This window comes from Nerophis ophidion, linkage group LG04 (genome assembly GCF_033978795.1).
Source record: "Nerophis ophidion isolate RoL-2023_Sa linkage group LG04, RoL_Noph_v1.0, whole genome shotgun sequence".
Taxonomy (NCBI): domain Eukaryota; kingdom Metazoa; phylum Chordata; class Actinopteri; order Syngnathiformes; family Syngnathidae; genus Nerophis; species Nerophis ophidion.
This window is the reverse complement of record NC_084614.1, coordinates 37,663,487-37,677,499: the sequence shown is the minus strand read 5'-3', so window position 1 is coordinate 37,677,499 and position 14,013 is coordinate 37,663,487. Positions and strand designations below refer to the sequence as shown.

At 40.2% G+C, this 14,013-nt stretch overlaps 1 protein-coding gene across 1 annotated transcript in view; it reads right to left on the bottom strand.

Annotated features, from left to right (window-relative positions):
- Positions 1-14,013, bottom strand: part of jhy (junctional cadherin complex regulator) — a 93,625-nt gene that overhangs the window by 24,554 nt on the left and 55,058 nt on the right. Inside the window, exons 6-7 of the mRNA XM_061898032.1 lie at positions 8,643-8,706; positions 8,436-8,528 (exon numbers count right to left, since the gene is read on the bottom strand). Of these exons, the coding sequence (XP_061754016.1) occupies positions 8,436-8,528; positions 8,643-8,706 (157 nt within the window). The remainder of the gene's footprint in view (positions 1-8,435; positions 8,529-8,642; positions 8,707-14,013) is intronic.

The following is a 14,013-nucleotide window of genomic DNA, read 5'->3' as shown; positions in this document are numbered from 1 at the left end:
GGACTCCTTCTTCAGCTTGACGGCATCCCTCACTGCTGGTGTCCACCAACGGGTTCTGGGATTACCGCCACGACAGGCACCAACAACCTTGCGGCCACAGCTCCAATCAGCTGCCTCGACAATAGAGGTTCTGAACATGGTCCACTCGGACTCAATGTCCCGCACCTCCCTTGTGACATGTTCAAAGTTCTCCCGGAGGTGTGAATTGAAACTCTCTCTGACAGGAGACTCTGCCAGACGTTCCCAACAGACCCTCACAATGCGCTTGGGCCTGCCAGGTCTGTCCTGGATCCTCCCCAACCATCGCAGCCAACTCACCACCAAGTGGTGATCGGTAGAAAGCTCCGCCCCTCTCTTCACCCGAGTGTCCAAAACATGAGGCCGCAAATCCGATGACACAACTACAAAGTCGATCATGGAACTGCGGCCTAGGGTGTCCTGGTGCCAAGTGCACATATGGACACCCTTATGTTTGAACATGGTGTTCGTTATGGACAATCCATGACGAGCACAAAAGTCCAATAACAAAAAACCACTCGGGTTTAGATCCGGGCGACCATTCTTCCCAATCACGCCTCTCCAGGTTTCACTGTCGTTGCCAACATGGGCATTGAAGTCCCCGAGTAGGACAAGGGAATCGCCCGGGGGAACACTTTCCAGTACTCCCTCGAGTGTACCCAAAAAGGGTGGGTACTCTGAACTGCTGTTTGGTGCGTAAGCACAAACAACAGTCAGGACCCGTCCCCCCACCCGAAGGGGAGCGAAGCTACCCTCTCGTCCACTGGGTTGAACTCCAACGTGCAGGCTTTGAGCCGGGGGGCAACGAGAATTGCCACCCCAGCCCGTCGCCTCTCACTGCCGGCAACGCCAGAGTGGAAGAGAGTCCAGTCCCTCTCGAGAGAACTGGTTCCAGAGCCCTTGCTGTGCGTCGAGGTGAGTCCGACTATATCCAGCCGAAACTTCTCCACCTCGCGCACTAGCTCAGGCTCTTTCCCCCCCAGTGAGGTGACATTCTTATGTAGCCGAGGATCGGACCGCCAAGTGCCCTGCCTTTGGCTGTCGCCCAGCTCACAATGCACCCGACCTCTATGGCCCCTCCTATGAAGGTGAGCCCATTGGAGGGATGACCCACGTTGCCTCTTCGGGCTGTGCCCGGCCGGGCCCCATGGGAACAGGCCCGGCCACCAGGCGCTCGCCATCATGCCCCAACTCCGGGCCTAGCTCCAGAGCGGGGCCCCGGTGACCCGCGTCCGGGCAAGGGAAATCTGAGTTCATTTTGTTGTAATTCCATAGAAGTCTTTGAGCTGCTCTTTGTCTGATCACTTACCTAGGACCTGTTTGTCTTGGGAGACCCTACCAGGGGGCATGAAAGCCCCCAGACAACATAGCTCCTAGGATCATTGGGACACGCAAACTCCTCTACCACGGTAAGGTAGCAGCTCAGAGAGGAGTGTCACTTCCTGCCAATTAGAAAGGACGCAAAGAAAAAGGGTCCGCTTCTGCTACCGGAGTGTTTGTTAATTCTGAAGCTTTTGACCACTGATTTGCGATCACAGCCACAGGAGAGTCACCTGGCGTCTTCGACTTGATGTTGGTCAGTTGAGAGGCACTGATATGCTGAAATAAGGCGAGTTGAAAGAGCCGTTAGCCTCAAGCCAATGGTGCCTTACCGCAATTCAGAGCGGTTGCCTAGCAACCAAAAGCTACAGCGAGTTTACAGCTGTTTTTAAAGTGCTTCCGACGACACAGAATGATATAAGTTGACAGGCTGACACCTCAAATTGATCTCTAAACGGTCAAAGGTACGAAATTGTTGAAACAAACGTGCTGCATGTCACTAAAGAAGCAACTGTCGTTTAAGACACAGGAGGCCCTGACGTCAGCGACCTGCTGCGATGCCAAAAGCTAAAGGAAAAACTGAGATCCCGAAACGCTCGGTGTCAGCTGACACAGGACACAAGGGGGAAAAAGATTTGAGGTTGGACACAGGACATGATGGGAATCAAGAAGGGATAATACAAAAACTATTACATAGATGTAAAGAAGAAATTAAAGAAGAATTGAAAGAAATGATGGAAGGAAAGAATAAATGATGGATGGATGGATGGAAAGAAGAAATGAAAGAAATGGAAGAAGAAATAAAATAAATGAAAAAAGATCTGAGAAAAGCAACAACATAACACAAACAAGATGTGAAAAATCTGCAGCAAAATATAGAAAGTCTGTAAACTCAGAATACCACCAGAGAAAAAGAAGCCTCTGATACGTGCCAAACAAATGAAGACCCTTCAACATATGCGCGAACAAATGAAGACCCTTCAATAATATAACAACATGCTGTGGAATATCATAGATGAAATGGATCAGGATAAACGAAGGAATGATATCATCATGACAGGGCACCGAATTAAACCAAGATCCTATGCAAAAGTTGTGAATAATGAAGGTGAACCAGACAAAATGGATATTGTCTCAGCAGAACAGCAAGTGGTCAACTTTCTGCAATCAAAGGAAATTGAAATCGAGGGTAATACCATCGAATGATGCATCCCACTGAACGGAAGAAACACCAACGGCACTCCAGTCGTGCTCGTGGAACCCGGAAACAGAAAATCTAAAATGGCATTGCTGAGACAGGGAAAGAAGCTGAAGGGAACAAATGTGTACATGAATGAGCATCTCACTAAACGTAATGCTGGAATCGCCGAGAAAGCACGCGACTTGAGAAAGCAGGGAAAAATCCAGGGAACTTGGAGCGCCAACTGTAAAATCTACATCAAGCTGAATGGAGATCCAGACGCAAGAGTACTTGTTGTCCATCAAGGACCTGGACACATTTTTAAGATTACACAGCTTCCGCAACAACGATGATAGTGGACTCTGACAGAAAACAAGCACCTAAATTCAACATCAACACTACTATGATCCAAGGTAAGACTAAACAAGAAGACCTAGATTCAGGATTGCCTCCACCTACACTTATAGAGATTATTGAAACAACATCAAAAATGGTTGAACAAGAAAATGTGGAACTAAAAAACTTCTGCAACAAAGATCACAAAAACCAGGATTTGGAAAATGATATAGATTCAGATACACATTTTTTCTCCCACATCAGTAATTATTGTTTTTATTACACAGATGAGCAATACAATATCAACATTAATTGTGATAACGAATTGTCAATTATTAATTTTAATAGCAGAAGCTTGTATGCAAACTACAACAACATTAAGAACTTCAAAGTGATCGCTGACACAGAAACATGGATTGATGATAAAAAAGGAATAGATTTTGATCTGGAAGGATATGAACTAAACTACATCAACAGAACTAACAAAAACGGAGGAGGAGTAGCTGTGTATGTGAAGAAGAACCTGAACTACAAAGTGGTAAAAAACATGTAATTTGCTATAGATAATATCTTAGAATGTAAAACCATTGAAATACTGTATGTCAGGAAAAAAGCAAAAACATATTCATCAGTTGTATGTATAGATCACCTAAGTCAAGTATAGAAACATTTGAAGAATGGATCAAGGCAACTTACATGGACCATGGTAAAAAAAACAATTTTCTTATGCGTTGACTTCAGTATTGACTTATTAAACCCTAACAAGCAAAAGTCTTCATTGATACAATGGACAGCGTCAGTTTATATCCTAAAATCACAAAGCCAAGAAGAATCACAGGACACTCTGCCACGCTTATTTATAATATTTTTACCGCTGATTTTGATAATAACACCACAAGTTGTCTACTTATAACTGACGTTAGTGATCATCTGCCAGTTTTTACAATATATGATAGAAACTACAAGAAGAACCTGGAAGACAAAAGGACATTTCGAAGACTGCACAGAGAAGAGGATGATTGCTTTCAAAATTGAGCTACAAAAGCAAAATTGGGATAATGTGTACAATGAAAAAGAGGTTGATGAAGCATATGAACATTTCTTTAACAAGTTCATAATACTTTATGACAAACATTGTCCATGGAAACAACTTACTAGAAAGAAGAGAAAGAATTATCAACCATGGATGACAAAAGGATTAAAAAATGATTGTGAGAAGAAGAATGTATTATATAGAAAATTTATAGCACAAAGAACTACAGAGGCAGAAATTAAGTACAAAAAGTATAAAAACCAGTTAACAAACATACTTTGATCATGTAGAAAATAACAATACAGTGAATTATTGGACAGGAACAAAAACAATATGAGAGCAACATGGGGCATCCTCAATAACATTATTAAAAATGGCACTAAGAGGGATTACCCTCGATACTTCTTAGAGGGAAATAAAAATAATGACAACATAAAGGAAGTAGTTTAAAGCTTTGATAACTACTTTGTAAATATTAGACCAAAATTGGAAGAAAGGATTAACCAGTTTTAATTGAGGACTATAATGATATCATAGAGCAAAATCCCAACTCCATGTTCCTCAGTAATGTGAAACAGGAGGAAATAGTTATAATTGTGAAAAAATGTAAATCCAAGACATTAACTGATTGTAACGGATTTGATATGGAAACGATAAAAAAGGTTATTGAAGGGATCTCAGGACCATTAAATTTACAAAAAAATGAAAATAGCTAAAGTAGCACCAATTTATAAGACTGGAGACAAACATCCATTTACAAATTATAGACCTGTTTCTTTACTTCCACAATTTTCTAAAATCTTTGAAAAACTGTTCAATAACAGATTAGAGAGTTTCACAAACAAAAATAAAATACTCGAAGAGAACCAATATGAATACAGAGCTAATGTTTCAACTTCAATGGCTTTAATTGAAATTACAGAATAAGTGACCAATGCAATATAGTCGAAAAATGTGCGGCAGCAGTGTTTATGGATCTAACTAAAGCATTTGACACAATTAATTAGACAATTTTAATCCAAAAAACTAGAAGGATATGGCATCAGAGGGCTAATCTTAAATTGAATAAGAAGTTATCTATGGGGACTTGTCCAGGGTGTACACCGCCTTCCGCACGATTGTAGCTGAGATAGGGACCAGCGCCCCCCGCAACCCCTAAGGGAATAAGTGGTAGGAAATGGATGGATGGATGGATGGAAGAAGTTATCTAACGAACAGGAAACAATACGTGAAGCTAGGCGAACACACTTCTGCAACCTAAATATATCCTGTGGTGTACCTCAGGGATCAATACTAGGACCCAAGTTATTCAATCTCTATATAAATGGCATTTGTAAAGTTACAAAAAATTTTAAGTTAGTATTTTTTGCAGATGATACAACAAGTGTTTGTTCAGGCGAGAACACACAGAAGATAACACAAATAATAATAGAAGAAATGAACAAATTAAAAAGATGGTTTAACAAAACAGAATATCGTTGAATCTCAGTAAAACTAAAATAATGCCATTTGGTAAAAGTAGAAGAGAAAGTCAAACACAAATACAAATAGACAGAACAGAAATTGAAAGAGTAAATGAAACCAAATTTTTCTAGGTATAATGATTGATGATAAATTATACTGGAAATCTCATGTAAAAAATATACAACATAAATTAGCAAGAAACACGTCAATAATGAATAAAGCAAAACATGTTCTCGACCAAAAATCACTTCATATTCTCTACCGCTCACTAGTGTTACCATATTTGAGTTACTGTGTAGAATTATGGGGAAATAATTACAAAAGTACACTTCATTCACTAACGGTGTTACAAAAAAGATCAGTTAGAATAATACATAATATTAGATATAGAGAACATACAAGTCCTTTATTTATTAAATCAAAGATACTGAAATTCCACGACATAGTGAATTTGCCAACAGCTAAAATTATACACAAAGCAAACTGTAACCTAATACCCAAGAATATACAACAATTCTTCTTAAAATAAAAAAGGAGAAATATAATCTTAGAGAAAATGTAATTTAAAACATGTGTTTGCACGTACAACACTTAAGACCTTCAGTATATCTGTATGTGGAATTAAATTGTGGAATGGATTAAGCAAAGCAATCAAACAATGTACTAATAGGATCTACTTCAAGAAACTCTTCAAACTTCAAAGTGTTTACAAAGTACAAAGAAGAAGAACCATGATGAACATTCTGAATTTATTTCATCCATCCATTCATTCATTCTCAAAATAATCTTACTCATTTCACCATATGAAATATAACTTACTTCACCAATTATTATTTATTTATTTATTTTTATTGTGATTATTTATGGAGCAGATTGTGAATAAATCGAGAACAGGAGGTGAACAAACGTTTAGCAAATGTTATGTTAAAGCAAATGGGTATTGATTAAACAAGCTCTGCTTCTTCCTACTCCTTTTCGAACATGTTGAAAAGAGAAACTGGAAATTGTGATGTATCATGTTTTATGCTTGCATGTTCCAAATAAACTCAAACTCAAACTCAACTTTTGTTTGACAATTGTCTTTAGGCAGGGTTCACCATAAATCACAATAAATGATTCCCGGGTGCGGCTCCGCTGCCGGCCACTGCTCCCCTCACCTCCAAGGGGGTGATCAAGGGGATGGGTCAAATGCAGAGGACAAATTTCACCACACCTAGTGTGTGTGTGACAATCATTGGTACTTTAACTTCAACTTAACTTCACCCTGGACAAATCGCCAACTCCTCACAGGGCAAACACAGATAGACAACATTCACACATTAGGGCCAATTTAGGGTTGCCAATCAGCCTATCCCCAGGTGCATGTCTTTAGAGATGGGAGTAATATATTTCCTAAATAAAATTAACGAACAACATTTGAAAAAAAACACCACCAACAGACGCCAAAACACATCCATTGAATTAATTTGAATCAGCCTCTTAAGTTGTCCAGCAGCTAAAAAATTATAAAAGGAAATTGCTCAATAGACAATATGTCTAATATTTTTTTTTATTTCTAACCATCCAAATATGTTGAGTCACACACACACAAGGACAAAGGATTCTCGTATGTCCACAGTCTTGTCTTTTTTGCACCACAAGCACTGATCCTGCAGCCGTGTGTGGAACTGTCAGTTTGCACATCTTTTTGACACGTGCTAAATAAAACGCAAAATAGCTGAGATAGGCTCCTGCACCCCCTGAAAACTCCAAAAGGGACAAGCGGTAGAACATGGATGGATGGAGTTCTCCTAAAATGGTGATGAGTGTTGATAAATCACATTTCACTCGCTAAATAAATGTTTGCAACTTCTCCTCCCAATATTGTGGGTGTTTTAGATGATCAGCATATATTTTGCATATTAATGTAGACAGAGACACAAAATGGATTGCACCCGCTTTTTATGCTCACTTAAGCGACACAATCCTTTGCACACATGTTTAGTAGATCAGCTTTGTGCGTGCTATCAAGTAAATCAAATCCTGAATATTGTGTTGATTGTAAGGTAGTTTTGAGTACCAAATTTGGAGGTGTTGAAATCACCATGTAAAATACCTAATGCTAATTTGTAGCATCCATCCACCCATTTTCTACCGCTTGTCCCTTTTTGAGGTCGCGGGGGGTCGCTGGAGCCTATCTTAGCTGCATTCGGGCGGAAGGCGGTGTACACCCTGGACAAGTCGCCACCTCATCGCAGGGCCAACACAGATAGACAGACAACATTCACACTCACATTCACACACTAGGGTCAATTTAATGTTGCCAATCAACCTATTCCCAGGTGCGTGTTTTTGGATGTTGGAGGAAGCCGGATTACCCGGAGGGAACCCACGCAGTTACGGGGAGAACATGCAAACTCCATACAGAAAGATCCCGAGGCCGGGATCGAACCCAGGACTACTCAGCATGTCAGATCTAATTTAAATTAGCATTGACCTAACATATTTTCAAAAGCGGAGACTAACTGTACTTTTTAGCGCTTTCTTATTTTCTTGACATGGAAAATGGTAACATTACCTAGAGCCAGTACCGATTGAGTCTGCTCTAAGGGCTTGACTGCTCATTTCCTGGCCAAGTGCTTGAGCTGGTGACGAGGGTGTAACAGGACGTGACGTCACGTACAACAAAGGCAGCAAAATATGGCATTGTTTGATTCTATGTGAATCAGTAATTGGTTTTAACGACGGACTTCGGTCAATACCTATAAAAGTACTGAATTGGGTACCCATCCCTAACTTTAACCTCATCACCTGTCAGTCTGTCATCTTTCAAGGACACACACCTGATACCTGAAGGGGTTTTTTTTGTTCGCAATAATTATTTTCCTTGGTAACTAGTTCCATTTATGAAGAAGTAATTGCATCACTATTTCAATTACTGTTTGAGAAAGTAACTTGTAACTATAACCAACTACTTTTTAAGGTTATTTGCCCAGCACTGGTAAAAAGAGCATTGTACTATTCTGGACAAAAATTGCGTACATTCTTGTCAAGACAGTCAATATTAAGAAACAGATAATACATTGTAATTAGCTATAAACAAACCTTGTAATTAGGCTTTGCCCTTGTCTGATGATCCATCGGCGCCAGGCAGCCATCAAAGCTGGGACAATGGAGGCTGTCAGTTGTCTTTGCACTCTGACTAGGGCACAACTTTGATTTAATGGGTGGCAGTTTTGTATAGGCTCCTGCGCCCAGTGATGTACTTGAAGACGTAGTGAGGACATTTTTTTAACTATGCTTCAGACAAACCTCCTCCAGACAACACTTCTGTTCGCTGTCCATACCAGGAAATTGGCATTTTGATGGAGTTGTACTGAAACACAGAAATCACATTTGATCAATGATACATTGAAAACACTGAAAAGATAAAAGATAGAAAACATTAAAATTATAATGAGACAAAAGTAATCATTTTATGAGAAATAAGTTTGATGTGTGTTATGTGCTTTCAATACAGATTGGTGTTTACATGAATCTTAGTACTCAGGTTTGCTCCAACAGTTCAACCACACACATAGTAGGTTGCAATCCTAATTAATATAGGGGTAAATGTATTCCTGTTTGATCAGTGGAGAAATAACAATTGGGTCATTGCTGATTTTCAACATTGTCCCCCTTACAAAGACATGAGCAGTCCACATTTTTTAGAGCAGGTGTATTTCAGGGCTATTCAAATGGCAGCCCCCAGGAATGACACCATACTGTCCCCCGAGTTCAGTACAAAACTTGGGACACAAACATTGTTGTAGCAAATTCCGAAAAGCACTTGAGTGCTCCTGTTGAATAGAGGAACTTGGACCGCTGTAAACAAATTGGCAGATCCTTGCGTTGACATTTTAACTTCGCTAGTAAACAGAACACTGGGGTCCAAATTTGTGATTTATATAATGTAGGCACCTCTTTAAGTCTGTGTCTTTTTGGATGTTGCACATTTTTAAGTCTATAGCTTGCTTACTCCAAATGCAGTCAATGTTCCTCAAGGCTCCATTTTAGGGCCTCTCTTTTTCATTATTTGGGCTAGTCAACAGGTGGGCGCGAGTTGAGTTAAAAATAACTTATGAAAGAGCAACATTTTTGCAGCAGATTCTAAAAAAGCACTAAAGAGCTGTGATGATATTATCTTTTTTTGCAGAAGATACTTAAACAAAGCAAAGCCCTCATGTAACTGACAAAATAAATGGACCAAAATCAAATGTCTGCTGACGAGGATAGTGTACCTACAAAATATACAAAATAAAACACTATTTATAGTTTAGCTTTCTGGAAATGTGGCCCCCAAAACAATTAATTAAGTTGAATGTACCTAGTACATTTCAACAGAGAAAAATACGTATTCAACAAAACACATTACATTAACATTATTAATTAAGGTGTATTTGATACACTTAAATAAGTATATATGATTCCCTACCAACCAGATATAATTTCTGAAACTAACAGACTGAGACAGGCTGTGTGCACATGAAAGACACATAGTCTTGTCTTTTCAGTAAGAAGGTTGATGCTAAGAGGGGTCACCTGCGGCTCGATAACTGGAAAATGGAACAGACATTAAAGGCAATTGCCCGCACTCTGGAGCTCCATGCAAGACCTCGCCGTGCGGGGTAAGAATGATTTTGAAAAATGTGAGGGATCAACCCAAAATTACTAAAGAGTACCTTGGTCATAATCTCAAGGAAGCTAAAACCACACTGATAAAAAAAAAAAAAAAACAATGATGAAAGAAAATATTGGTAAGACACGTTGTTGGACTGAAATGTTTAATGAACCTAAGGTACTCCTTCTCAAGAAGGTACATGTGCAGACCAGTTTTTTGTTTAATTGTCATTTACAGTGCATTAGTTTTAAAAAGTCAGAAGTTGTAAGCATGTGTGTGTGTGTTGTGTGTGTGTGTGTGTGTGTGTGTGTGTGTGTGTGGGTTTGCCTGCGTGCGTGTTGATAGTATTACAACCTAAAAACAATCTTTCTAAGGTATGCTTATTGTGGATAAATAAATTGTATCCATCCATGACCAAATATGAGTCAACAATTGAAAAAATGCAATTAATCACAATTCAATAATGTATCGTTTGAAAGCACGACAAAAAACATATGGCTAAGGCAACAAGAAACACATTAGGATCCTGGAGAGTTTGAGTCAATCCCTAGAATATAATCCCTGACAAAACTTGAAGAGACAGCTGAAATTTACCAGTAATTGCTACCGAGCAACAGCCCCCAAAACTTTCAGGATTTTACAAATCTTATAAGATGAGTGAAACAAAAATGTTTGAGCTGTGTGTTTGCCAACAAAGTTTTTTTCCCCGGACTACACCACATTTTGCTTGTTAATATGTTCTTTCTCTATTAGAATGCACCCTCACACCAGATATCTACTCTGTATATGTATTTATAAGAAGATAAACTTACAAAATCAGCAGGGGTTAAAATTATTTCATCCACAGTATGTCCCCTGCTTTTTTTCTCAGAATATTACAGGTAAAACTTTAAAAAAGTGAACATCGCACAAAGGTTTGTTTATTCCAGCAATAGATTTACAAACCCCGTTTCCATATGAGTTGGGAAATTGTGTTAGATGTAAATATAAACAGAATACAATGATTTGCAAATCATTTTCAACCCATATTCAGTTGAATATGCTACAAAGACAACATATTTGATGTTCAAACTGATAAACATTTTTTTTTTTGCCAGTAACACGTGACAAAGAAGTTGGGAAAGGTGGCAATAAATACTGATAAAGTTGAGGAATGCTCATCAAACCCTTATATGGAACATCCCACAGGTGTGCAGGCTAATTGGGAACAGTTGGGTGCCATGATTGTGTATAAAAGCAGCTTCCATGAAATGCTAAGTAATTCACAAACAAGGATGTGGCGAGGGTCACCAGTTTGTAAGCAAATTGTCGAACAGCTTTAGAACATTTCTCAACGAGTTATTGCAAGGAATTAAGGGATTTTACCATCTACGGTCCGTAAAATCATCAAAAGGTTCAGAGAATCTGGAGATATCACTGCACGTAAGCGATGATATTAGGGACCTTTGATCCCTCAGGCGGTATCGCATCAAAAACCAACATCAGTGTGTAAAGAATATAACCTTATGGGCTCAGGAACACTTCATGAAACCACTGTCAGTAACTACAGTTGGTTGCTACATTTGTAAGTGCAAATTAAAACTCTGCTATGCAAAGCAAAACCCATTTATCAACAACACCAAGGAACGCCGCTGGCTTCGCTGGGCCCGAGTTCATCTAAGATGGACTGATGCAAAGTGGAAAAGTGTTCGGTGGTCTGAAAAGTCCACATTTCAAATTATATTTGGAAACTGTGGACATGGTGTCCTCCGGAACAAAGAGGAAAATTATATAGGTGCAGAGTTCAAAACCCAGCATATTTAATGGTATGGGGGTGTATTAGTGCCCAAGGCATGGGTAACTTACACATCTGTGAAGGCACCATTAATGCTGAAAAGTCCTTACAGGTTTTAGAGCAACATATGTTGTCATCCAAACAACGTTATCATGGACGCCCCTGCTTATTTCAGCAAGACAATGCCAAGCCACATGCTTCGTAGTAAAAGAGTGCGGGTACTTTCCTGGCCCGCCTGCAGTCCAGAGCTGTCTCCCATCGAAAATTTGTGGCGCATTATGAAGCGTAAAATACGACAGCGGGGACCCCGGACTGTTGAACGACTAAAGCTCTACATAAAACAAGAATGGGAAGGAATTCCACTTTCAAAGCTTCAACAATTAGTTTCCTCAGTTCCCAAATGTTTATTGAGTGTTGTTAAAAGAAAAGGTGATGTAACACAGTAGTGAACATGCCCTTTCCCAACTACTTTGGCATATATTCTAGCCAGAAATTCTAAGTTAATTATTATTTGCAAAAAAAAAATAAAGTTTATGAGTTTTAACATCAAATATCTTGTCTTTGTAGTGCATTCAACTGAATATGGGTTGAAAAGGATTTGCAAATCATTGTATTCTGTTATATTTACATCTAACACAATTTGGAAACTCATGGAAACGGGGTTTGTACAAGGTGAAACTAATATATGACATAGGCTCATAACATGCAACTCAAGGTATTTCAAGTGTTCTTTTAATATAATTTTGATGATTTTTGGAAAATCTCAGAACATTTTCGGTTTTAAAAAACCATGAACAAAAAAATTATAATACAAATGAAGACTTGATGTAGCTTGCTTTGTGTTATGATACGCTGACCGGTTCATATTTTGATTTATATTTTTGAGTCTTTTTGTGTTTTCTGTTTGTTTTGGACTCATTCGGTTGCAGTTTGTGCGCCTCCCAGGTTTTTTTTTCCATGGTTGCTCATTGTTTTCAACTGCCGCTTGCTGCTAACGCGCACCTGTGTTGTGATGACTGTCATTATTTAGCCTGCCTTCTCCCGTCAGTCTAGTCTGCCTTGCTTCCTAATTTGCCATACGCATCAAGTGACAACGTTTGTTCTCGGTTTTGTTTATCCTAGCTACCATACTAAGCCTTTTTTGTGTTTTCTAGCTCCCAAGCTAGCTCTTTTGTTTTTTTCTAAGCCTGTTTTATTCTAAAATAAATCATTTCTTATCTGCATGCTGTGTCCAAAGCCCGTCTGGATCCTTGGGACAACGAAACCCGCATCACCTTGCGACCAACGCGTCACAGTAGGAAGCAAGCATCAAGAAGTTCTCTCGCTGCGGGCAATACAGAGGTCTACGAAGGTGCGTGGATGGTCCTCCGAGCAATGGAGGCAGAGACGCTCCGCATTTCGCCAGATGAAGACATGATGTGGGGACCTGGAGGATTTCTGGTCCCGATCGACTCCACCTGGTCCGGGGAGGTCCACTCTCAGCCCGCTCGCACGCGTCAGCAAAAGCGGAAGTCCCACAAGAAGGCTTTGGCTCACGAAAGAGACGCGCATTTCCCGCAATCCTTCCCTCCGGAACACAGTCATCAGGAAGCAGCCCAGTCTTCCTCCCCGCCGATGTTAGGTAATCCCATTTCTCAATTTGCAAAACATTTTACTGAATGGGCTGTCAGTCAGCTGGAGACCGGCGCGGATGACGTCACTCCGTTGACGCCCCCCGATGACGTCACCCCGCCCACCGGTGATGACTTCAAAGACGAATAATTTTTTTTTAAATTCTGTTAATTCTGTCTCTCAGTTAGTTCCAAATGACTTTAACGCTACAATAAGACATTATCGGGACTTTTTTTTTTTAAATGCAGGTCTAGTCAATCCCAGTCACCTGTTTGTTGGACTCCGCCCATAAGGACTCTAGCCCCGCCCACGTCAGTGGCCTTTCCCTCTCTGCCTCCCAATCAACCTCAGGTGGGGGTTGGGAGAAGACCTGGTGGACAATCAAAAGGGGAGGAGTCTAACCCCTCCTGATCTCCCTCCACCCACCCTTAAGGACAATTTCCGACCAAGGGGAGTGCGGCTGGTATCCGCTTCTTGAGCTCCAAGTCTGGTTTCCACACTAGCACCCGCTCCAAGTCTGGTTTCCACACCAGCACCTGCTCCAAGTCTGGTTTCCACACTAGCACCCGCTCCAAGTCTGGTTCCCACACCAGCACCAGCTCCAAGTCTGGTTTCCACACCAGCACTTGCTCCAAGTC